Source organism: Hypanus sabinus, chromosome 7, assembly GCF_030144855.1.
Source record: "Hypanus sabinus isolate sHypSab1 chromosome 7, sHypSab1.hap1, whole genome shotgun sequence".
Lineage (NCBI taxonomy): Eukaryota > Metazoa > Chordata > Chondrichthyes > Myliobatiformes > Dasyatidae > Hypanus > Hypanus sabinus.
Window position 1 is genome coordinate 1,853,552 of NC_082712.1, and position 26,255 is coordinate 1,879,806.

Here is a 26,255-nt window from a genome sequence, read left to right on the forward strand (position 1 = left end):
TAGGCCATCTGGCCCATCGAGTCAATAGACAATAGACAATAGGTGCAGAAGTAGACCATTCGGCCCCTCGAGTCTGCACCGCCATTCTGAGATCATGGCTGATCATTCACTATCAATACCCAGTCCCTGCCTTGTCCCCATATCCCTTGATTCCCCTATCCATCAGATATCTATCTAGCTCCTTCTTGAAAGCATCCAGAGAATTGGCCTCCACCGTCTTCCGAGGCAGTGCATTCCACACCTCCACAACTCTCTGGGAGAAGAAGCTCTTCCTCAACTCTGTTTTAGATAACTGACCTCTTATTCTCAATCCATGCCCTCTGGTACTGGACTCTCCCAACATCTGGAACATATTTCCTGCCTCAATCCTATCAAATCCTTTAATTATCTTAAACGTTTCAATCAGATCCCCTCTCAATCTCCTCAATTCCAGCGTGTACAAGCCCAATCTCTCCAATCTCTCTGCGTAAGACAGCCCTGCCATCCCAGGAATCAACCTAGTGAATCTACGCTGCACTTCCTCAATTGCCAGAATGTCCTTCCTTAAACCTGGAGACCAAAACTGTACACAATATACCAGGTGTGGTCTCACCAGGGCCCTGTACAAATGCAAAAGGACATCCTTGCTCTTGTATTCAATTCCCCTTGTAACAAAGGCCAACATTCCATTTGCCCTCTTCACTGCCTGTTGCACTTGCTCATTCACCTTCATTGACTGGTGAACTAGGACTCCTAGGTCTCTTTGCATTTCCCCCTTACCTAACTCTACACGGTTCAGACAATACTCTGCCCTCTTGTTCCTGCTTCCAAAGTGGAGAACTTCACATTTATTCACATTGAATGACATCTGCCAAGTATCTGCCCACTCACCCAGCCTATCCAAGTCTCCCTGTATTCTCCTAACGTCCTCTTCGCATGTCACACTGCCACCCAGTTTAGTATCGTCAACAAACTTGCTGATATAGTTTTCAATGCCCTCATCTAAATCGTTGACATAAATCGTAAAGAGCTGTGGTCCCAATACAGAGCCCTGTGGTACCCCACTAGTCACCTCCAGCCAGTCCAAGAAACACCCATTCACTGCTACCCTTTGCTTTCTATCTGCCAACCAGTTTTCTATCCATGTTGAAACCCTGGCCCCAATGCCATGAGCTCTGATTTTACTCACCAATCTCCTATGTGGCACCTTATCGAATGCCTTCTGAAAATCTAGGTACACAACATCCACTGGCTTACCCTCGTCTAACATCCTTGTTACACCCTCAAAAAACTCCAACAGATTAGTCAAGCATGATTTGCCCTTGGTAAATCCATGCTGGCTCGGCCTAATCCTATTTCTGCCATCAAGATATGCCACTATTTCGTCCTTAATAATGGACTCAAGCATCTTCCCCACGACTGACGTTAGGCTAACAGGGCGATAGTTCTCAGTTTTCTCCTTCCCTCCCTTCTTGAAAAGTGGGATAACATTAGCCACTCTCCAATCTTCAGGAACTGATCCTGAATCTAAGGAACATTGGAAAATGATTACCAATGCATCCGCAATTTCCTGAGCCACCTCTTTTAGAACCCTTGGATGCAGACCATTTGGACCCGGGGATTTATTAGCCTTCAGTCCTACCAGTCTACTCATCACAGTTTCTTTCCTAATGTCAATCTGTCTTAATTCCTCTGATAGCTTATGACCCTGGCCCATCCATACATCTGGGAGATTGCTTGTGTCCTCTCTGGTGAAGACAGATCTAAAGTACGCATTAAATTCTGTTGCCATTTCCCTGTTTCCCATAACAATTTCTCCCAATTCATTCTTCAAGGGGCCAACATTGTTCTTAACTATCTTCTTTCTCTTCACATAGCTAAAAAAGCTTTTGCTATCCCCTTTTATATTCCTGTCTAGACTGAGCTCATACCTGATTTTTTCTCTCCGTATTGCTTTTTTAGTTAAGATCTGCTGTTCCTTAAAACTTTCCCAATCATCTGTATTCCCACTCATCTTAGCCCTGTCATACTTCTTTTTCTTTAATGCTATACAATCTCTGACTTCCTTTGTCAACCACTGTGGCCCCTTCCCCCTCTTGGAATCCTTCCTTCTCATTGGAATGAACTGCTTTTGCATCTTTTGTATTATCCCCAAGAATATCTGCCACTGCTGATCCACTGTCTTTCCCGCCAGGGCATCCGCCCATTTAACTTTGGCCAGCTCTTCCCTCATGGCTCCGTAGTCTCCTTTATTTAATTGCAACACTGACACCTCTGATCTGCCCTTATCCCTCTCAAATTGTAGATAAAAACTTATCATGTTATGATCACTACTTCCTAATGGCTCCTTTACTTCAAGATCACTTAACAATTCCTGTTCATTACACATCACCAAGTCCAAAATAGCCTGCTCCAACATTCATAGAAACATAGAAAACTTACAGCATAATACTGGACCTGCGGCCCACAAAGCTGTACCAAACATGTCCCTACCTTAGAAATTACTAGGCTTGACCCCTATCCCTCTATTTTTCTAAGCTCCATATACCTATCCAAAAGTCTTTTAAAAGACCCTATTGTATCCGCCTCCACCACCATTGCTGGCAGCCCATTCCACACACTCACCACTCTCTGCGTAGAAAACTTACCCCTGACATCTCCTCTGTACCTGCTCCCCAGCACCCTAAACCTGTGTCCTCTTGTGGCAACCATTTCAGCCCTGGGAAAAAGCCTCTGACTATCCACATGATCAATGTCTCTCATCATCTTATACACCTCTATCAGGTCACTTCTCATCCTCCATCGCTCCAAGGAGAAAAGGCCAAGTTCACTCAACCTATTCTCATACGGCATGCTCCCCAATCCAGGCAACATCCTTGTAAATCTCCTCTGCACCCTTTCTATGGTTTCCACTTCCTTCCTGTAGTGAATTGTGCTGATCCTTTTTTTCCTCCTCCTCAACCCCAGTTCCTGGCCTTCTCCCCATAACCTTTGATGCCATGTCCAATCACGAACCTATCAATCTCTGCCTTAAATACATACAATGATCTGGCCTCCACAGCAAATTCACCACCCTTTGGCTAAAGAAACTACTCTGCATCTCTGTTTTGAAAGGGCGCCCCTCTATCCTGAGGCTGTGCCCTCTTGTCCTAGACTCCCCCACCATGGGAAACATCCTTTCCACATCTACTCTGTCTAGGCCTTTCAATATTTGAAAGGTTTCAATGAGATCCCACCCCTCATCCTTCTGAATTTCAGCGAGTACAGACCCAGAGCCATCAAACTTTCCTCATATGATAACCCTTTCATTCCTGGAATCATCCTTGTGAACCTCCTCTGGACCCTCTCCAATGCCAGCACATCTTTTCTAAGCTTAAGAGCGGAGAGGTAATGTTGCAGCTATATAGGACCCTGGTCAGACCCCACTTGGAGTACTGTGCTCAGTTCTGGTCGCCTCACTACAGGAAGGATGTGGAAGCCATAGAAAAGGTGCAGAGGAGATTTACAAGGATGTTGCCTGGATTGGGGAGCATGCCTTATGAGAATAGGTTGAGTGAACTCAGCCATTTCTCCTTGGAGCGACAGAGGATGAGAGGTGACCTGAGAGAGGTGTATAAAATGATGAGAGGCATTGATCGTGTGGATAGTCAGAGGCTTTTCCCCAGGCTGAAATGGCTAGCACGAGAGGGCATAGCTTTAAGGTTCTTGAAAGTAGGTACAGAGGAGATGACAGGGGTAGATTTTTTTACATAGAGCGGTGAGCATGGAATGGGCTGCCGGTGGTGGTGGTGGGGGCGGAAGCGATAGGATCTTTTTGAGAGACTCCTGGATGGATACATGGAGCTTAGGAAATAGAGGGCTATGGGTAAAGTGTAGGTAGTTCTAAGGTAGGGACATGTTCAGCATAGCTTTGTGGGCCGAAGGGCCTGTATTGCGCTGTAGGTTTTCTATGCTTTTAAAACTGTTCACAATACTCGAGGTGAGTCCTCACTAGTGGCTTATAAAGCCTCAGCATCACATCCTTGCTCTTGTATTCTAGACCTCTAGAAATGAATGCTAACATTTGCCTTCCTCACCACTGACTCAACCTGCAAGTTAACCTTCAGGGTGTTCTGCACAAGGACTCCCAAGTCCCTTTGTATCTCAGAGTTTTGGATTATCTTCCCTGTTTAGAAAATAGTCTGCACATTTATTTCTACTATCAAAGTCCCATCACCTGCTTGCCCTTCCTGACAGTCTGACTGCACACTATCTCTACTTTTTTCCATCTGTCCTATTCTGAGTCCCTGCACTCCGGTTCCCATCCACCCTGCCAAGTTAGATTAAACCCTCCCCAACAGCTCTAACAAACCTGCCAGCGAGAACCTTCCCCTCTGGTTCAGGTGCAACCCTTCACTTCTGAACAGGTCATTCCCCCACCAGAGAAGATCCCAATTATTCAAGAACCCGAAGCCTTGACCCTGCCGCAGCTTCTCAGCCACGCATTTATCTGCCAGATCATCCTGTTTCTACCCCCACTGGTGTGTGGCACAGGCAGCAATCCAGAAATTACTACCCTGGAGGTCCATCTTCTCAGCTTTCTACCTAGCTCTCTAAAATCTCCTTTCAGGACCTCTTGGCTTTTCCTTCCTTTGTCATTGGTACCAATATGTACCAAGACATCTGACTGCTCCCCGTCCCCAACAACATCCCGGACCCCGGCACCTGAGAGGCAACTTACCATCCAGGTGTCCTGTCTCTTCCCCTCACTATCAATCCCCTATCACTTCCGCTCTCTTCTTCTCTCACTTTCCCTTCTGCACCACGGACCCATGCTCAGTGCCTGTAACCTGGTCGCTGTGGCATTCTCCCGGTATGTCATTCCTCACAAAAGAATCCAAAGTGATGTACTGGGGAATGGCCATCGGGGTGCTCTGCTCTAACTGCCTATTTCCATTTCTCCTGACAATCACCCAGCTACTCGTCTCCTGCAGCTTCGGGGAGACTACTTCCCTGTAACTCTGATTGATTCTCCTCACTCTCCTGTATAAGCCGCAGGGTCTCCCAGATCTCCAACATCCAGCACGATGAGCATACCACAGCCATTTAAATGGTACAGCAAGAGAGAGACAAAAATAAATCTTCAGAACCTATCTTCAGACCTTTCAGTTTCCAAGACCCTTCTCCCTAGTAATGGCAACTTCACACAAAATTACAACTGCAGATGCTGTGGATCAAAGGATACGTACACAACGCTGGAAGAACTCAGCTGGTCAGGCAGTATCCGTGAGAAAAGAGTAGCCAACGTTTCGGGCCGAGACCCTTCATCAGGAATGGCAACTTCACTCACTTTATCCCCTGACACTCTTGAACTTCCGGCATACTGCTGGTATCTTCCACAGTGAAGACTAATACAAAATACTTATTCAGTTTGTCCACCATTTCCTTGTCTCCCATTGCTACCTCTCCAGCATCATTTTCCAGTAGTCCGATATCTATTCTCTCCTCTCTTTTACACTTTATATATCTGAAGAAACTTTTGGTATCCTCTTTGATATTATACTATGGCCATCATACCTTCATATCTCATCTTTTTTCTTCTTTATGACTTTTTCATTGCCTTCTGTTGGTTTTTAAATGCTTCCCAATCCTCTAACTGTCCACTAATTCTTGCTCTATTATATGCCCTCTCTTTGGCTTTTACGTTGGCTTTGACTTATTTTGTCATCATGCACGGTCATGCCATCTTGCACTTAGAAAATGACTTCTTCTTTGGGATGTATCTATCCTACCCCTGCTGAACTGCTTCCAGAAATTCCAGCCATCACTGCTGTGCTGTCATCCCTGCCAGTGTCCCCTTGCATTCAGTTTTGGCCAGCTCCTCTCTCATGCTTGTGCTGAGCCAATTAAGTTAGTCATTGAATTGAACTAATCTCTTCTGGTAAGATTGAGGCACACTCGGACGCAGCAGCTTCTACTCACTGTTAGAAAGATTCTGAAGATGTTATTATCTTTTTCTAAACATATTTTTTTAACGTGGACATTAAGAACTTAAAGTACTGCAGGTCTACCCCATCACTGAGTTACTCGTTGATGGAGAAAGTGGTGTCTTGCTGCCTGTACATGGAGATGTCAGAGTTGGTGTGCGAAGGCAGTGTGCAGCTTAACAGCAGGTGATTGTCACTTTTTTTGTGATTGCAAGATCCTGTTGGACATCGGTAATGTGGATTGCTGCAAGTCTGATTCACTGGATTATTGGCAGAGGAACTGCATGGCCACAGTCACAGCGAGGACCAGGCGTCAGGCTGTGCTGCCAGCTGTTTGCAGCACCTAGGAGAGGGGAGTCTGAGTCAGTACCAGGGGTGGTGTGAGGTGGCATCCAAGCTGGCACCGGAGCTGCTCTCTGGTGTTCACTCGGTGGAAAATAAGCTGTACTGCGTTCAATTGCAGACCTCTGCAACATTCAAGGATTCAGGGACTTGGACCATATTTTTTGTCTGACTGTATTTTACCGCTATTTTATATGCACTATATATATGCTTTGAGCTGTGTGTGACTGTTGGTATTGTGTTTTGAACACTGTTTCATTTGGCTAAGTTCCTGGGTATTCATTTATGGTTGAATGACAACTAAATTTGAACTTGAACGTCCGGCTACATGATATCCATAACCTTCCTCTTTGCTCACATTCATCTGCCTGTCAAAATGTCTCTTTAAAGTCTCATATGTTTCTGCTTCTATCACCAACCCAGACAGTGCATTGCAGTCACCCATCCTGTGTAAAAAAACTTGCACCTTACACCTCCTTTGAAATTATCACCTCTCACCTTAAATACTTGCCTTCTCGTGTTAAACGTTTCAACCCTGGGTAAAACGATGCTGAATGTCCACTCTATCTATGCCTCTCATAATCTCATAAACCTCCATCAGATCTCTCAGCCTTCACCGCTCCGGAGAAAACAACTCAAGTTTGTCCAACCTCTCATTACAGTACATACCCTCCAACCAGGCCAGCATCCTGGTAAACCCCTCCAAAGCCTCGACATCCTTCCTATAATGGGGCGACCAGAACTGTACGCAATACTCCAGATGTGGCCTAACTAGAGTTTTATAAAGCTGACTTTCGAACTCAATGTCTTGACTAATAAAGGCAAGCATGCTATCCCATCAACCCCTATAGTCACTTCAGGGAGCTTTCAAGATCCCTCTGCTCATCAACATTGCTCTTAACAGTCACTGATTTAATATATAAGACTATGAGTAAAACTGAGATTGGGGGGAAGGACAGGTGTAGGGAAATGGCTCCATGGAAGAGGGAAGAGAGTGGGACTGACACAGGAGGGACAGTGGATTTCTCCAGGGCACACGACTGGACCGCAGTTTGCTTTGATAGACTGCACAGACATAGACATGGGTGTGAAGGGTGAAATCTTCCCATCAATGGATGACACTAAGTTTGGAAGTGTAGCAGTGGAGAGAGTCAGAAACCACAGGAGGACAACAAACAGCTGGCGGAGTGGGCAGCCAGGTGGCAGATGGAGTTTAACAGGGAGACAGCAAACAGCTGGCAGAGTGGGCAGCCAGGTGGCAGATGGAGTTTAACAGGGAGACAGCAAACAGCTGGCGGAGTGGGCAGCCAGGTGGCAGATGGAGTTTAACAGGGAGACAGCAAACAGCTGGCGGAGTGGGCAGCCAGGTGGCAGATGGAGTTTAACAGGGAGACAGCAAACAGCTGGCAGAGTGGGCAGCCAAGTGGCAGATAGAGTTTAACAGGGAAATGGCAGAAAGAATAAAGAGGCAGAGTACAGGGCAAAAGCACAGGGCAAGAAGGGACACAGTCAGTGTGAAGGGGAGATCTGTAGCCCACACCAACAACCTCAACCTAAAGCAGTATGAGGCTTGCATGCACGCAGCTGAACACAGGCTGCGCGGCCAGTCCTGTACCTCAAACTCCCTCTTGCAGCTGCCACCAGGACGCCCGGACTTCTCAATCAGAGTGCTCAGGCATTCTTGGAACTGTGTCACTGGAATTGCCGTATCCCCAAACATCTGTGCTTCCAGAAGCACAAAGTAGATAAATCGGTACTGCTCCTACAGAGAGACAGAGGAAAAGAGTGGGTTAGACCTGGCACAGGGAGAGAGAGTCACATCCTTGACCATTTATAACCCGTCTATATACACCTGAAACACCCTGAACCCGCAGCAGAGCCCACACAACACCCTGCTGTATCATCATCAAAGCCTGTGAGAAATGCGAATCAGTCTGGTGAATCCTTTGTAGCAGCATTAGGGAGAACAGACTGCGCATCGCAAGCCAGTGTAATCTTCCCAAGGCCCTGTATAATTGGAGCGTTGAACTGGCTCTGTGACTGTGGGCTGTATCGGGCCCTGGGCCGGATTTACTCACCTCAGCACTGAACTCTCTCTGTGACTGTAGACTCACTCTTGGGGACTCTGTGTTTTTCGTTTACTTGTGTTACGGATGTGCCGCAACTCTGAGGGGCCGAAGGGTACAAAGTCGCCCCCTCCTTTTTGAGAATCACAAGATCGCTATTAAATCGGGTCTGAGACCCAGGAAATGAGAGAGGGACACACAGAATCCACAAGGTTTGGAATGTGTCCTGGCCTCAGCGGAATGGAACCACTGATAACGACTATTGTCTCTTGGAGACGGAATTGTGTATTGAGTACTGTACTATTCATTGAAAACCCCCAGGGGACGACCAGAGTGGGCTGGTCGAGGGATTGCATCATCCCAACCTGATTGACATCTGAGACCCCGTGAGTAAGGATAAAAGAGGGTCTGGGGAACAACCCCTTTAGACGCACCAGGAGAAACACTGGAAATCCCGTGACAGCGTTTTATAGCGAAAGCCGGTGAGGGCTCGTGTGTGTCCTCCCTTGCCAGGGTGGCGGGCTCATCACGGAAAAACGGTTTAGCTAAAGGAGAGGCCACAAGTGAACGGCTATGACAACGAGACTCCTGACAGATTGAAATCATAAAAGGAAAGCCGGCAAGTTTTTCTCCAAAAAAATCCCTCTCTCTCTCTCCAACCATTGCAACCCCAGCAGTCCCCAAAGGCTGCAGCCTGCATGAATTGAGTGAACTTTATATTTCCATCGGACAATTCATTATCGCCTAGACAACGACAGAGCTTATTTCTTATTGATTATTATTATACCCGCACTTTTAGATTTAGTATTGACGACGTATATTATCTGTATATTTGCATTGATATTATTTTTGTGTATTTTTACTAATACTGTTAAAAATAGTATCATCAGACTTCAACAGACGTCTCTATCTTTGCTGGTAAGTGACCCAGTTACGGGGTTCGTAACACTTGTTACTTGTTTATTTGTTTACTTTTTATTGTTTACATGAATTGGTTTTTTTCCCCACTCATTGGAGGCTGGAACAGGGAGACAAATACAAAAATGTCTTGCTTTGTGGAGGGAGGGTTTTCGTGGATCTAATTGTGTTTCTTTGTTTAGTGGCTGCCAGCAAGAAGATGAAACTCAAGGTTGTATGTGGTACACATACTTTGAGAATAAATGTACTCTGAACATCCTTCGATCCTGAGCCACCTCATTAGAAGGACTTGGTTTCATTTTTTACTGACAGAGCCACACCACCCCCTCTGCGTACCGGCCTCTCTTTATCCCCTGGAGCATAGAAGAATGGGGGGGGGGAGCTGATACAGATGTACAAAATTATGAGGGGTGGAGATGCAAGCAGGCTTTTTCACTAAAGTTGGGCGAGACTACAACTAGAGGTCATGGGTTAAGGGCGAAAGGTGAAATTTTTAAGGGGAATGAAAATCAAATACAATGTTGGAAAGTATATGGTCATGCACTTTGGTGGAAGAAATAAACAGGCAGATTATTATTTAGATGGGGAGAGAATTCAGAATGCAGAAATGCAAAGGGACTTGGGAGTCTTTGTGCAGGATACCCCAAAGGTTAACCTCCAGGTTGAGTCGGTGGTGAGGAAGGCAAATGCAATGTTGGCATTCATTTCTAGAGATAAAGAATATAAGGAGCAGGGATCTGATGTTGAGGCTCTATAAGGCACTCGTGAGACCTCACTTGGAGTACTGTGTGCAGTTTTGAGCTCCTTATTTCAGAAAGGATATACTGACATTGGAGAGGATTCAGAGAAGGTTCACAAGAATGACTCCAGAAATGAGACGTAAGAGGAACGTCTGGCAGCTCTTGGGCTGTATTCCCTAGAGTTCAGGAGAATGAAGGGGACCTCATAGAAACATTGTGAATGTTAAACAGCCTGAACAGATTAGATATGGCAAAGTTATTTCCCATGGTAGGGGATTCTAGGACAAGAGGGTATGACCTCCGGATTGAAGGACGTCCTTTTAGAACTGACTTGCAGAGAAAATACTTTAGTCAGAGGGTGGTAAATCTGTGGAATTTGTTGCCACAAGCGGCTGTGGAGGCCAAGTCATTGAGTGTATTTAAGGCAGAGATAGATAGGTTTTTGATTAGCCAGGGTATCAAAGGGTATGGTGAGAAGACAGGGGAGTGGGGATGACTGGAAGAATTGGATCAGCCCATGATTGAATGGTGGAGCAGACTCGATGGGCTGAATGGCCTATCCTGCTCCTATATCGTATGGTCTCATGGAACACAAGAGGGAAGTCAGAGGGTGGTGAGTGTAGAACGAGCTGCCAGCATTAGTGGAGGATGTAGGGTTGATTTCTACATTTAAGAGAAATTTGGATAAGTGCATGGATGGGTGTGGTATTGAGAGCTATGGTGTGGGAGCAGGTCGACGGGACCAGGCAGATTAATCAGTCTATATCAGTCATAGAACCACAGAACACTACAGCACAGTACAGGCCCTTCAGCCCTCCATGTTGTGTCGACCCATATAATCCTTAAAAAGTACTAAATCCACACTACCCATAATCCTCCAATTTTCTTTCATCCATGTGCCTGTCCAAGAGGCTCTTAAATACCCCTAATGTTTTAGCGTCCACCACCATCCCTGGCAAGTCATTCCAGGCACTCACAACCCTCTGTGTAAAAAACTTACCCCTGGTGTTTCCCCTAAACTTCCCTCCCTTAATTTTGTACATATGCCCTCTGGAGTTTGCTATTGGTTCCCTGGGAGACAGGTACTGACTATCCACCCTATCTATGCCTCTCATAATCTTGTAGACCTCTATCAAGTCCCCTCTCATTCTTCTATGCTCCAAAGAGAAAAGTCCCAGCTCTGCTAACCTTGCTTCATATGACTTGTTCTCCAATCCAGACAACATCCTGGTAAATCTCCTCTGCACCCTCTCCATAGCTTCCACATCCTTCCTATAATGAAGTGACCAGAATTGAACACAATACTCTAACTGCGGTCTCACCAGAGATTTGTAGAGTTGCAACATGACCTCTCTACTCTTGAACTCAATCCCCCTGTTAATGAAGCCCAGCATCCCATAGGCCTTCTTAACTATGCTATCAACCTGTGCAGCGACCTTGAGGAACGTATGGATTTGAACCCCAAGGTCTCTTTGTTCATCCACACTCTCAAATAATTGACCATTAATCCTGTACTCAGTCTTCTGGTTTGTCCTCCCAAAATGCATCACCTCACACTTGTCCGGATTGAACTCCATCTGCCATTTTTCTGCCCAACTCTGCAGCCTGTCTATATCCTCTTGTAACCTTTGACAACCTACAGCTCCATCCACAACTCCTCCAATCTTCGTGTCATCTGCAAACTTACTCACCCATCCTTCCACCTCTACATCCAGGTCATTTATAAAAATCACAAAGGGCCTGTTTCTGAGCTGTAGCATTCTATCACTCTATGGCAATGTGTATCCTTGGATGTTAAACTCCTAACTATGACCTTTCAGCCAAGACTCAGTGATGCCCACAATGTCATACCTGTCAATCAATAACTGTCCTCCAAGATCCTATACCTTATTCTATATATTGTGTACATTCAAATATAACGCCTTTGGTCCTGTATTCATCTCTCTTTTCAATTTTGTCCTAGTTTACACTGCAACTCATTCCACTGACTGCAATTTTGCTGTCATCTGCCTGTCCTTCCCGACAGTCTCACTACACACGGTCTCTGCTTGTAAACCAACTGCCCCATCACTCAGTTTCCCATCCCCCCGCCAAATTAATTTAAACTCTCCCCAACAGCCCTTGCAAACCTGCCCTGAAGGATATTGGTTCTCCTGCCCCATTTGAACAGGTCATATCTTCCCCAGAAGAGATCCCAATGATGCAGTCATCTGAAACCCTGCCCCCTGCACCAGTTCTCATCTGCACTGTCTTCCTATTCCTGCCCTGAGCAGTCCGTGGAACTGGGAGTAATCCAGGGATGACTACACAGAAGGTCCTGCCCTAACTCCCTTTACTCGCTGTGCAGAACCTCTTCCCCCTTTCTGGCTATGTCATTGATGCAGAGTATTCTGCCGCTACTCTGAGACATCCTGGACCCTAGCACCCGGGAGGCAACACACCATCACACCATCTTGGTGTCTGTGTCACCGTCACAGAATCCCCCGCCTTCCCCCTACCCACTGAGTCTCTCATTACTATTGTTGTACCTGACTGTACCCTTCACTCTGAGCCAGCGACAGTGCCTCTGGCCTGGTTGAAAGGTCACCCCCTAGCAGTGTGCAATGGGGCATACTTGCTGCTGAGGGGAATGGCCACAGGAGATCGCTGACCAACCACTTACTTCTCTCCATGGCGATCCATCTCGTAGGTGAAGCCTGTCCTCTAGGTGAGGCTACCTCAGTAAAAGTCTCCAGGAGGCATCCAGTTCCAGCTCAAGTTCCTTGACCATGTCAGTCAGGAGCTGAAGCTGGGTGCAGATGTAGCCTACAATTCCACATTCACTCTCTGAACTACCATCCCACCGACACCGCTTCTGCCGATGGACGAGGGGATAAGAGGGAACGTCCAGGGTGGAAGCTTCCTTTCAGCAGTTCTAATGCCTACTTGCTGACCGAGGGTGAGGGAGCAAGGGAGGGGCACGGGTTTGGCAGAGGATTAGACGGGCCAGGGTTGTGCGGTGACATCTCACCAAGGTCTGCACCATGCCTGGCCGCTTGCCCCGCATCCGGTCCACACACTGGAAAACATCCACTTTGCTCTCCTCCTCTGCCATCTTCAGCAGGTAGTCGATGGCGATGAAGGTCCCTGTACGACCCACACCAGCACTGCCAAGAGAGCAGAGACCAGCATCACACCCACAACCTGCATGCAGAGTCCCAACCGATAGAAACGCCACCCTCACCCAGTACACCTTCGGAACCCTCACCTGGAAATACCCCATCCAGAAACCCCTCACACAGGCACACCCTACCCACACCTGGAAATACCCCATCCAGAAACCCCTCACACAGGCAAATCCCACCCATGGAAACACCACCCACACACGGGGATACCCCATCCAGAAACCCCTCACACAGGCAAATCCCACCCATGGAAACACCACCCACACCTGGAAATACCCCATCCAGAAACCCCTCACTCAGGCAAATCCCACCCATGGAAACACCACCCACACACGGGGATACCCCATCCAGAAACCCCTCACACAGGCACACCCTACCCACACCTGGAAATACCCCATCCAGAAACCCCTCACACAGGCACACCCCACCCACAGAAACACCACCCACACCCGGGGATACCCCATCCAGAAACCCCTCACTCAGGCAAATCCCACCCATGGAAACACCACCCACACCCGGGGATACCCCATCCAGAAACCCCTCACTCAGGCACACCCTACCCACACCCGGGGATACCCCATCCAGAAACCCCTCACACAGGCAAATCCCACCCATGGAAACACCACCCACACCCGGGGATACCCCATCCAGAAACCCCTCACTCAGGCACACCCCACCCACAGAAACACCACCCACACCTGGGGATACCCCATCCAGAAACCCCTCACACAGGCACACCCCACCCACACCCGGGGATACCCCATCCAGAAACCCCTCACTCAGGCAAATCCCACCCATGGAAACACCACCCACACCCGGGGATACCCCATCCAGAAACCCCTCACTCAGGCACACCCCACCCACAGAAACACCACCCACACCCGGGGATACCCATCCAGAAACCCCTCACTCAGGCAAATCCCACCCATGGAAACACCACCCACACCCGGGGATACCCCATCCAGAAACCCCTCACTCAGGCACACCCCACCCACAGAAACACCACCCACACCCGGGGATACCCCATCCAGAAACCCCTCACTCAGGCAAATCCCACCCATGGAAACACCACCCACACCCGGGGATACCCCATCCAGAAACCCCTCACACAGGCAAATCCCACCCATGGAAACACCACCCACACCTGGAAATACCCCATCCAGAAACCCCTCACTCAGGCACACCCCACCCACAGAAACAACACCCACACCCGGGGATACCCCATCCAGAAACCCCTCACTCAGGCACACCCCACCCATGGAAACACCACCCGCACCCGGGGATACCCCATCCAGAAACCCCTCACACAGGCACACCCTACCCACACCTGGAAATACCCCATCCAGAAACCCCTCACACAGGCAAATCCCACCCATGGAAACACCACCCACACCCGGGGATACCCCATCCAGAAACCCCTCACTCAGGCACACTCCACCCACAGAAACACCACCCACACCCGGGGATACCCCATCCAGAAACCCCTCACTCAGGCAAATCCCACCCATGGAAACACCACCCACACCCGGGGATACCCCATCCAGAAACCCCTCACACAGGCAAATCCCACCCATGGAAACACCACCCACACCTGGAAATACCACATCCAGAAACCCCTCACTCAGGCACACCCCACCCACAGAAACAACACCCACACCCGGGGATACCCCATCCAGAAACCCCTCACTCAGGCACACCCCACCCATGGAAACACCACCCGCACCCGGGGATACCCCATCCAGAAACCCCTCTCAGGCAAACCCCACCCATGGAAACACCACCCACACCTGGAAATACCCCATCCAGATACCCCTCACTCAGGCAAATCCCACCCATGGAAACACCACCCTCACCTGGAAATACCCCATCCAGAAACCCCTCACTCAGGCACACCCCACCCACAGAAACACCACCCACACCTGGAAATACCCCATCCAGAAACCCCTCACTCAGGCACACCCCACCCAAGGAAACACCACCCACACCTGGGGGTACCCCATCCAGAAACCCCTCACTCAGGCACACCCCACCCACAGAAACACCACCCTCACCTGGGGATACCCCATCCAGAAAACCCTCACTCAGGCACACTCCACCCACACCCAGGGATACCCCATCCAGAAACCCCTCTCAGGCAAACCCCACCCATGGAAACACCATCCACACCTGGAAATACCCCATCCAGAAACCCCTCACTCAGGCACACCCCACCCACACCCGGGGATACCCCATCCAGAATCCCCTCACTCAGGCACACCCCACCCGCACCTGGGGATACCCCATCCAGAAACCCCTCACTCAGGCACACCCCACCCACACCTGGAAATACCCCAACCAGAAACCCCTCACTCAGGCACGCCCCACCAATGGAAACACCACCCACACCCGGGTATACCCCATCCAGAAACCCCTCACTCAGGCACACCCCACCCACACCTGGAAATACCCCAACCAGAAACCCCTCACTCAGGCACGCCCCACCAATGGAACCACCCACACCCGGGGATACCCCATCCAGAAACCCCTCTCAGGCACACCCCACCCATGGAAACACCACCCTCACCTGGGGATACCCCATCCAGAAACCCCTCACTCAGGCACGCCCCACCCATGGAAACACCACCCACACCTGGAAATACCCCATCCAGAAACCCCTCTCAGGCACACCCCACCCACAGAAACACCACCCTCACCCGGGGATACCCCATCCAGAAACCCCTCACTCAGGCACACCCCACCCTCAGAAACACCACCCACACCTGGGGATACCCCATCCAGAAACCCCTCACAGGCACACCCCACCCATGGAAACACCACCCACACCTGGAAATACCCCATCCAGAAACCCCTCTCAGGCACACCCCACCCACAGAAACACCACCCACACCTGGGGATACCCCATCCAGAAACCCCTCACAGGCACACCCCACCCATAGAAACACCACCCACACCTGGGGATACCCTATCCAGAAACCCCTCTCAGGCACACCCCACCCACAGAAACACCACCCTCACCTGGGGATACCCCATCCAGAAACCCCTCTCAGGCACACCCCACCCATGGAAACACCACCCTCACCTGGGGATACCCCATCCAGAAACCCCTCACTCAGGCACGCCCCACCCATGGAAACACCACCCACACCTGGAAATACCCCATCCAGAAACCCCTCTCAGGCACACCCCACCCACAGAAACACCACTCAGTAAACTTCACATTCAGGCACACCCTACCAAAAAAAAAACAGCACCCTCATCAGAGATCTCCTTCCCTGAAAACATACCCATGGACAAATTTGAACCTACAGCAAACTCCACCCAGGAAACACCACGTACTGAAATCCACCCATGGGTAAATCTCACCCAGAAAGCTAAGCCAGGGAAGCCTGTCTATGGTCCAAGCCCATCCATGGAACTGTACCCTAACCAGGAACACCTGGGAAAACCCCACACAGGAAGCAAAGGCCACAGAAAGCTCACATGAGTGAATAGGGAAACTCAAGGAACTGCTCAGAGTTTGGGATTCGGAGACAGGTTGGGGTTGTGGGCGTGCATGGACATGGGAATGGGAATGAGAATGGGGTTGGGACATGCCGTCATCTGAGAATGGAGGTTGGGAATGGGACCAGTGATGGGGCTTGGAATGGGGACAAGGTTAGGTTTCGTGATTGGATGTGAGGATGGGGATGAGGACTGAATTCGCAATGGGATGGGTTGGGACTGGTGCCACTGTTTGGACATGGGGTTTGGGGATGGAAATGACGATGGGGCTGGGACCAGTGATGGGGATTGGAGTGGGGAATGGGTTTCATGATGGGATGCGATGGGTTGGGTCTGGGAATGGGGGGATGAGGAATGAATTTGCAATGGGATGGGGTTTGGATGTGGTTTGGGAATTGGATGGGGTTTGGGAATGGGATTGGGATGGGGTTTGGAGAAGGATGAGCAATGCAATTGGAGATGAAATCTCACCTACAATGGACGACCAGGGGCCCTGTGTGAGGGTCAATTTGATTGACAGCCTTCAGCAGCCGATAGATACCGATGGGATTCCTGGGAATGCCATGATCAGGCCACTGCAGGTATTGGAATTGCTGTATTTTCCGGGAGGACCCGGGTGCAGTTCCAGCCTGAGAGGAGAAGGAGAAGTTGGGAGAAATCAGTGTTGTACACGGTCCATCCCAAGTCCTGACCCCAACCGACCTCTGACCTTCCCCTCACCCTCTGACCTTGTGCAGCTCCAGGGTGCGGTTGGTAAACTCCTTGCTCCTGGGACTCGTCGCGCTGATCTTGGTGATAGTGAACTCCCCAAAGGTTTGGCTTCCTTCCTTCGGCCAGTATCGCTCGCACTTACACTTCAAAGGAAAGGCACGAGTTACTCTCACACCACAGGCTGGCAGGGATCAAGAGAGGGCAGAGGTCATATAGGGTCAGAGGGGTCAATAGGGTCATAAGCGGATGGAATGGGGGGTCAGTATGGGGTCAATACAGGTCACTGGAGGGTAGGGTGGGGTTACAGGATTCAGCGTAGAGTTACAGGAGGCAGGGTGGGGTCACGAGAGGGCAGAGTGGGGTCACTGTGGGGTCACAAGAGGGCAGAGTAGGGTCACTGTGGGGTCACAAGAGGGCAGAGTGGGGTCACTGTGGGGTCACAAGAGGGCAGAGTGGGGTCACAAGAGGGCAAGGTGGGGATCAGCGTGCAGTTATGGGAGGGCAGAGTGGGATAACTGTGGGGTCACAAGAGGGCAGAGTGGGGTCACTGCGGGGTCACAAGAGGGCAGAGTGGGGTCACTGTGGGGTCACAAGAGGGCAAGGTGGGGGTCAGCGTGCAGTTATGGGAGGGCAGAGTGGGATAACTGTGGGGTCACAAGAGGGCAGGGTGGGGTCTGGGGGTTGACTCACCTTTCCCTGCTCACTGACTCTGGTTAACATGACGATACTGCTGGAGCCTTCCTGCCACACCATGTGCCAGAAGTCAGCAATAGTTTCCCCCATTGGCCCTGCGGGATCAGGCAACACAACAGGTGAACCAGCCCCCTTTGCACCCCATCACTGTGCAGGTAACTGGGGCTAAGGCCTGGGGGAGGGTTGAGGGGGCCAAGTCATTGGGTATATTCATATCAATTGGTCCTTGATTAGTCAGGGCGTGAAAGGTAATGGAGAGAAGGCAGGAGAATGAGGTTGAGAGAGGAAGAATAAATCAGCCATAGTAGAATGTCTCGGTTGGCCGAGTGGCCTAACTCTGCTCCTATGTCTTATGGTCTTATTGGTTCAGTGGATGGGATGATTGAGTCAGGGTCAGCCTGTGGAGATCAGGGATAGGAGACCGGCATCACGGGTCAGGAATGTCTGGGTCAGAGGTCAAAGACACCTGAGGTCAGGCTTGCTAGGGTGTGCCCAGGGTCACCACAGTGGCCCAGGGTGTGTCCAGATTGGTGAGCGACGCCAGTGGTGACACCATCGGACTCCAACACTCACCTTGTGCTGCGATGTAATAGTTTTGCCTTCTGAAGCCCTACAGGGAAGGAGCAAAACGTCATTGTCGAGCAGTTCACCAACACCCCTCATGGCACTCTGACCTCTGACTCCTGGCCTTTCCCTCAGAGCACTCTGCCCCCTGTCACCCGCATTGCACTGATGAATTCTAATGCACTCTGACCTTTGACCTCTGACATACCCCAATTGGACTGTAACCTCTGATCCTTGTCCCTCCGACTTGGACCGCACCCCTCCCCGCTTCCACTGGCAGGATTGTGTAAGCTGCTCAAGCAGCTGCTGTCCGATGACCGACTCCTCCATCTTGGATCCACAGGGAATGGCTGATCATTAACACTGGCTGGCCAGGATGCTGAATCTCAACCTGGACTGGACACAGCTGACTTTGGGGGAGCTGACCGGTGACTCCAGTTCTGGCCGGACTGACCATACAGTCCTTGAGCCTCTATGGGTACCAGGGAAGGCCTGGTGACTGGGGAGATACCCCTGGGTGCTCTCCGCCCTCTGAGAAACAACGGATCCTTGCTTCGGCCAGAGCCTCCATTCCGAGCACTGTTCTGGCCGAAGCAAGGACCTACCCGGACTAATCCTACTTGGTCCCGTGCCAGTCCATCCAGGAAAACACCTGTCACTTCTGGACCTTGGTCCACCTCGGGAACTAGAGGCCATAGGTTAAGGGTGAAAGATGAAAAGTTTAAGGGCAAACTAAGGGGATCTTCTTCACCCAGAGGGTGGTGCAAGTGTGGAACAATTTCAGTATTTCAACACAAGAGAAATTTGGTTAGGTACATGGATGGGAGGGGTAAGAGGGGCTCTGGTCCAAGTACAAGTGGGTGGGACTCAGCAGAATTAGAGTTTGGCACAGATTAGATGGGCATTTTTGACATTTAAGGAAAACTTGGACAGATACATGGATGAGAGGGTTTTGGAGGGACATGGCCCAGGTGCAGGTCAGTGGGACTAGGCAGAAAAATGGTTTGGCACAGCCAAGATGGGCCAAAAGGCCTGATTCTGTGCTGAAATGTTCAGTGGTTCTATGTCTGAAGGGCCTGGTTGTGTTGTAATGTTCAGTGGTTCTATGGCTGAAGGGCCTGGTTCTGTGCTGTAACGTTCAGTGATCTTACCTCAAGGACTACTCTGTCATCACCTTTCTCTCCCCGACCAGGAGAGAATACGTGTGGCTTTTGGACAGTGGCCGAGCTCTGACATTTGTCATTGCTCAGAGAATATTGTGTTCAGTGGGTCTTTGACTATGCCTCTCCATGTTGGGAGAAGTTCTGTCTGTGAGGCCAACTGGACTCGACGGTGGAGACAAAACCTCTTCACTGGACATGGCGGAAAATGCTTCAGCCTTGTCACACAGGAGCTACCACCCCGTTTGCTGGGCCCTGCACCCCTCAGCCCGTGCTGATACTCACGTCAATATAGCTGGCATTGATATATCCATTACTGCTGTCCTTCAGCACCACACGCGAGTTGTCATCTGTCAAAGGCACAGGAGGTGAGAGAAGCTTCAGTAAATCTACCAACACACAACACTTACAGCAGGGCAGGACCGCCAGGTACTTACTGACACAGCAGAGAAATTCCACCACCCTGCCCTTTCTGCAGTTTGTCCTGCTCCCAGTTGAACACCACATCTCCGCTGCTATCACAGTGTGTTGCTGACCCCAAATCTTGGCTGCAGAATGCCTAGTGAATCACTTTAGGTCCTGTCAACAATCACCTGTACAACATACTCTGGGCTGGTCTCAACAAGTCGCTCTGGCATTGGACTCAAGGTGTGGAAATCACATCAAACCAACAAGTCCCTTCTCCAGCAATTATTTAGCCATGCAGCATGGAGTCAGGCTTACCAGCACTTCGAGTTGCACTGTCCCAGTAACTCTCCTACCACCATGTCCATTCTAATCCGTTTCCACAGTCCCGTGTCCATTCTAATCCGTTTCCACTGCCCCGTGTCCATTCTAATCCGTTTCCACACCCCCGTGTCCATTCTAATCCGTTTCCACACCCCCATATCCATTCTAATCCGTTTCCACGCCCCCGTGTCCATTCTAATCCGTTTCCACGCCCCCGTGTCCATTCTAATCCGTTTCCACAGCCCCGTGTCCATTCTAATCCGTTTCCACAGTCCCGTGTCCATTCTAATCCGTTTCCACACCCCCGTATCCATTCTAATCCGTTTCCACGCCCCTGTGTCCATTCTAATCCGTTTCCACAGCCCCGTGTCCATTCTAATCCGTTTCCACACCCCCGTGTCCATTCTAATCCGTTTCCACAGCCCAGTGTCCATTCTAATCGGTTTCCACACCCCCGTGTCCATTCTAATCCGTTTCCACACCCCCGTGTCCATTCTAATCCGTTTCCACAGCCCAGTGTCCATTCTAATCGGTTTCCACACCCCCGTGTCCATTCTAATCCGTTTCCACACCCCCGTGTCCATTCTAATCCGTTTCCACAGCCCTGTGTCCATTCTAATCGGTTTCCACACCCCCGTGTCCATTCTAATCCGTTTCCACACCCCCCGTGTCCATTCTAATCCGTTTCCACACCCCCGTGTCCATTCTAATCCGTTTCCACAGCCCCGTGTCCATTCTAATCCGTTTCCACAGCCCCGTGCCCATTCTAATCCGTTTCCACAGCCCCGTGTCCATTCTAATCCGTTTCCACAGCCCCGTCCATTCTAATCCGTTTCCACAGCCCAGTGTCCATTCTAATCTGTTTCCACACCCCCGTGTCCATTCTAATCCGTTTCCACAGCCCAGTGTCCATTCTAATCTGTTTCCACACCCCCGTGTCCATTCTAATCCGTTTCCACAGCCCAGTGTCCATTCTAATCTGTTTCCACACCCCCGTGTCCATTCTAATCCGTTTCCACAGCCCAGTGTCCATTCTAATCTGTTTCCACACTCACGTGTCCATTCTAATCCATTTCCACACCCCCGTGTCCATTCTAATCCGTTTCCACAGCCCCGTGTCCATTCTAATCCGTTTCCCCACCCCCGTGTCCATTCTAATCCATTTCCACAGCCCCGTGTCCATTCTAATCCGTTTCCACAGCCCTGTGTCCATTCTAATCCATTTCCACAGCCCCTCCATTCTAATCCGTTTCCACACCCCCGTGCCCATTCTAATCCGTTTCCACAGCCCCGTGCCCATTCTAATCTGTTTCCACCCCCCCGTGTCCATTCTAATCCGTTTCCACACCCCCGTGCCCATTCTAATCCGTTTCCACAGCCCCGTGCCCATTCTAATCTGTTTCCACCCCCCCGTGTCCATTCTAATACGTTTCCACAGCCCCGTGTCCATTCTAATCCGTTTCCACAGTCCCGTGCCCATTCTAATCCGTTTCCACAGCCCCGTGTCCATTCTAATCCGTTTCCACAGCCCGTGCCCATTCTAATCTGTTTCCACAGCCCAGTGTCCATTCTAATCTGTTTCCACCCCCCCGTGTCCATTCTAATCCGTTTCCACAGTCCCTTGTCCATTCTAATACGTTTCCACAGCCCCGTGTCCATTCTAATCCGTTTCCACAGCCCCGTGTCCATTCTAATCCGTTTCCCCACAGCCCGTGCCCATTCTAATCTGTTTCCACCCCCCCCGTGTCTGCTCCCACCATCTCATGTCCATTCTTATCGGTTCCCACCCCCATGTCATTTTTTATCTGCTCCCACCTGAAAGTGCCTTCTACTCCACTTCTCCACTCCCATGTGCATTCTCAGCTGCTCGCTCCATCTCCCTATACAGACGACGTGCGTGACACGGGCATCATTGTGTCATGGTCATTGAGGGTTGACGGGACTGTTCCTGTGTTGTACGCACCAAGTTCTTACCATTCTTTGCTTCAAGGTGAACTGACTCCTACTTTCCCGTCTCTCCTCATAACTAAACCGCTCCTTTCCAGACAAGGTAGATTTCCTCTGCACCCTCTCCAGTGCTCTCACCGCTTTCCTGCAGTCCGTTGAGCACCCAGCGTGCGGCTCACCTACACATGAGCATGGAGTATTACTCCTCGCTTTTGTATCCAGTGCCCCAACTGATATCCCAGGTGGCTTCTGAACCACATTATCTACCACCTACCAGGGCCTTCGGGCTTGTACTCCAATGTCTCTCTGTTCCTCAATATTTCCAAGGACTTAACTTTTCTTGGTTTATGTCCTAGCCTCAAAGAGCTTCCATAATGCAACAGCTCACATTCAGGAGGGTTAAACGCCACCTGTTATTTCTCTGCTCACCTTGTTCTCAGACCACCCTCACAACGTGTCCCATCCACATTCTCCCTTAGCCAGTCCGCTTGTCGAATTCTCAGAACGCTGTGTATCAAACACACCTTCCTCTTCTGAGTCCATATGGGGTTTGCCCGACCCAGTCATAGCCAATCACAGACTCCAGCATTTACCTACTGCAGGCGCAGGACTTGATCACCTCTATCAGTCCCCGTTCTCCGCTCACATCCCTTTTCCCTTCTGCACAGAACAGAGCAGTCCAGCCCAGGAACGGCCTCTTCAGCCCACGATGGTGTGATGAACCAGCTAAAGTCCCAATCAAAAACAGCCAAACACTACACAACCCCTCCACCTTCCTCACATCCATGTGACTATCCAAATGACAATAGACAATAGGTGCAGAAGTAGACCATTCGGCCCCTCGAGTCTGCACCGCCATTCTGAGATCATGGCTGATCATTCACTATCAATACCCAGTCCCTGCCTTGTCCCCATATCCCTTGATTCCCCTATCCATCAGATATCTATCTAGCTCCTTCTTGAAAGCATCCAGAGAATTGGCCTCCACCGTCTTCCGAGGCAGTGCATTCCACACCTCCACAACTCTCTGGGAGAAGAAGCTCTTCCTCAACTCTGTTTTAAATAACTGACCTCTTATTCTCAATCCATGCCCTCTGGTACTGGACTCTCCCAACATCTGGAACATATTTCCTGCCTCAATCCTATCAAATCCTTTAATTATCTTCAACGTTTCAATCAGATCCCCTCTCAATCTCCTCAATTCCAGCGTGTACAAGCCCAATCTCTCCAATCTCTCTGCGTAAGACAGCCCTGCCATCCCAGGAATCAACCTAGTGAATCTACGCTGCACTTCCTCAATTGCCAGAATGTCCTTCCTTAAACCTGGAGACCAAAACTGTACACAATATACCAGGTGTGGTCTCACCAGGGCCCTGTACAAATGCAAAAGGACATCCTTGCTCTTGTATTCAATTCCCCTTGTAACAAAGGCCAACATTCCATTTGCCCTCTTCACTGCCTGTTGCACTTGCTCATTCACCTTCATTGACTGGTGAACTAGGACTCCTAGGTCTCTTTGCATTTCCCCCTTACCTAACTCTACACGGTTCAGACAATACTCTGCCCTCTTGTTCCTGCTTCCAAAGTGGAGAACTTCACATTTATTCACATTGAATGACATCTGCCAAGTATCTGCCCACTCACCCAGCCTATCCAAGTCTCCCTGTATTCTCCTAACGTCCTCTTCGCATGTCACACTGCCACCCAGTTTAGTATCGTCAGCAAACTTGCTGATATAGTTTTCAATGCCCTCATCTAAATCGTTGACATAAATCGTAAAGAGCTGTGGTCCCAATACAGAGCCCTGTGGTACCCCACTAGTCACCTCCAGCCAGTCCAAGAAACACCCATTCACTGTTACCCTTTGCTTTCTATCTGCCAACCAGTTTTCTATCCATGTTGAAACCCTGGCCCCAATGCCATGAGCTCTGATTTTACTCACCAATCTCCTATGTGGCACCTTATCGAATGCCTTCTGAAAATCTAGGTACACAACATCCACTGGCTTACCCTCGTCTAACATCCTTGTTACACCCTCAAAAAACTCCAACAGATTAGTCAAGCATGATTTGCCCTTGGTAAATCCATGCTGGCTCGGCCTAATCCTATTTCTGCCATCTGGATGTGCCACTATTTTGTCCTTAATAATGGACTCAAGCATCTTCCCCACGACTGACGTTAGGCTAACAGGGCGATAGTTCTCCGTTTTCTCCTTCCCTCCTTTCTTGAAAAGTGGGATAACATTAGCCACTCTCCAATCTTCAGGAACTGATCCTGAATCTAAGGAACATTGGAAAATAATTACCAATGCATCCGCAATTTCCTGAGCCACCTCTTTTAGAACCCTCAGATGCAGACCATTTGGACCCGGGGATTTATTAGCCTTCAGTCCTACCAGTCTACTCATCACAGTTTCTTTCCTAATGTCAATCTGTCTTAATTCCTCTGATAGCTTATGACCCTGGCCCATCCATACATCTGGGAGATTGCTTGTGTCCTCTCTGGTGAAGACAGATCTAAAGTACACATTAAATTCTGTTGCCATTTCCCTGTTTCCCATAACAATTTCTCCCAATTCATTCTTCAAGGGGCCAACATTGTTCTTAACTATCTTCTTTCTCTTCACATAGCTAAAAAAGCTTTTGCTATCCCCTTTTATATTCCTGGCTAGACTGAGCTCATACCTGATTTTTTCTCTCCGTATTGCTTTTTTAGTTAAGATCTGCTGTTCCTTAAAACTTTCCCAATCATCTGTATTCCCACTCATCTTAGCCCTGTCATACTTCTTTTTCTTTAATGCTATACAATCTCTGACTTCCTTTGTCAACCACTGTGGCCCCTTCCCCCTCTTTGAATCCTTCCTTCTCATTGGAATGAACTGCATTTGCCTCTTTTGTATTATGCCCAAGAATATCTGCCACTGCTGATCCACTGTCTTTCCTGCCAGGGCATCCACCCATTTAACTTTGGCCAGCTCTTCCCTCATGGCTCCGTAGTCTCCTTTATTTAATTGCAACACTGACACCTCTGATCTGCCCTTATCCCTCTCAAATTGTAGATAAAAACTTATCATGTTATGATCACTACTTCCTAATGGCTCCTTTACTTCAAGATCACTTATCAATTCCTGTTCATTACACATCACCAAGTCCAAAATAGCCTCGTTCCTGGTTGGCTCAAGCACAAGCTGTTCCAAAAATACATCCCTTAGACTCTCCACAAACTCCCTATCCTGGGGTCCAGCACCTACCTGATTCTCCCAGTTCACCTGCATGTTGAAATCTCCCATAACGACTGCATTACCTTTAGCACATGCCAATGTTAACTCCCTAATCAACTTGTACCCAATATCCACGCTACTGTTTGGGGGCCTGTACACAACACCCATTCGGGTCTTTTTACCCTTACTGTTCCTCAGCTCAATCCACACAGACTCTACTTCCCCTGTTCCCAAGTCACCTCTTGCTAAGGACTGAATCTCATTCCTCACCAACAGGGCCACCCCACCCACTCTTCCCATATTTCTGTCTCTATGATAGCACGTATACCCTGGTACACTCAATTCCTAGGCCTGATCCCCTTGCAGCCATGTCTCCATTATCCCAACAATATCGTAGTTCCCCATTTTCATCTGAGCTTCAAGCTCACCTGTCTTATTTCTGACACTACGCGCATTCAAGTATAGAATTCTTAGCCCATTCCTCCTCTCTTTGCTTAAAACACTGTCTACTGTACCTAACCCAGGTCCTTGAACTTCCATCGGGCTAATTGCACC

The 26,255-nt window shown here is 49.5% G+C and overlaps 1 protein-coding gene across 1 annotated transcript in view; it reads right to left on the bottom strand.

The window, feature by feature from the left end:
* LOC132396470 (receptor-type tyrosine-protein phosphatase T-like) overlaps positions 1 to 26,255 on the bottom strand; it is a 123,269-nt gene that overhangs the window by 74,557 nt on the left and 22,457 nt on the right. Inside the window, exons 6-12 of the mRNA XM_059974012.1 lie at positions 20,090 to 20,154; positions 18,654 to 18,690; positions 18,078 to 18,175; positions 17,405 to 17,530; positions 17,148 to 17,305; positions 13,022 to 13,157; positions 7,903 to 8,049 (exon numbers count right to left, since the gene is read on the bottom strand). Coding sequence (XP_059829995.1) covers positions 7,903 to 8,049; positions 13,022 to 13,157; positions 17,148 to 17,305; positions 17,405 to 17,530; positions 18,078 to 18,175; positions 18,654 to 18,690; positions 20,090 to 20,154 — 767 coding nt within the window. The remainder of the gene's footprint in view (positions 1 to 7,902; positions 8,050 to 13,021; positions 13,158 to 17,147; positions 17,306 to 17,404; positions 17,531 to 18,077; positions 18,176 to 18,653; positions 18,691 to 20,089; positions 20,155 to 26,255) is intronic.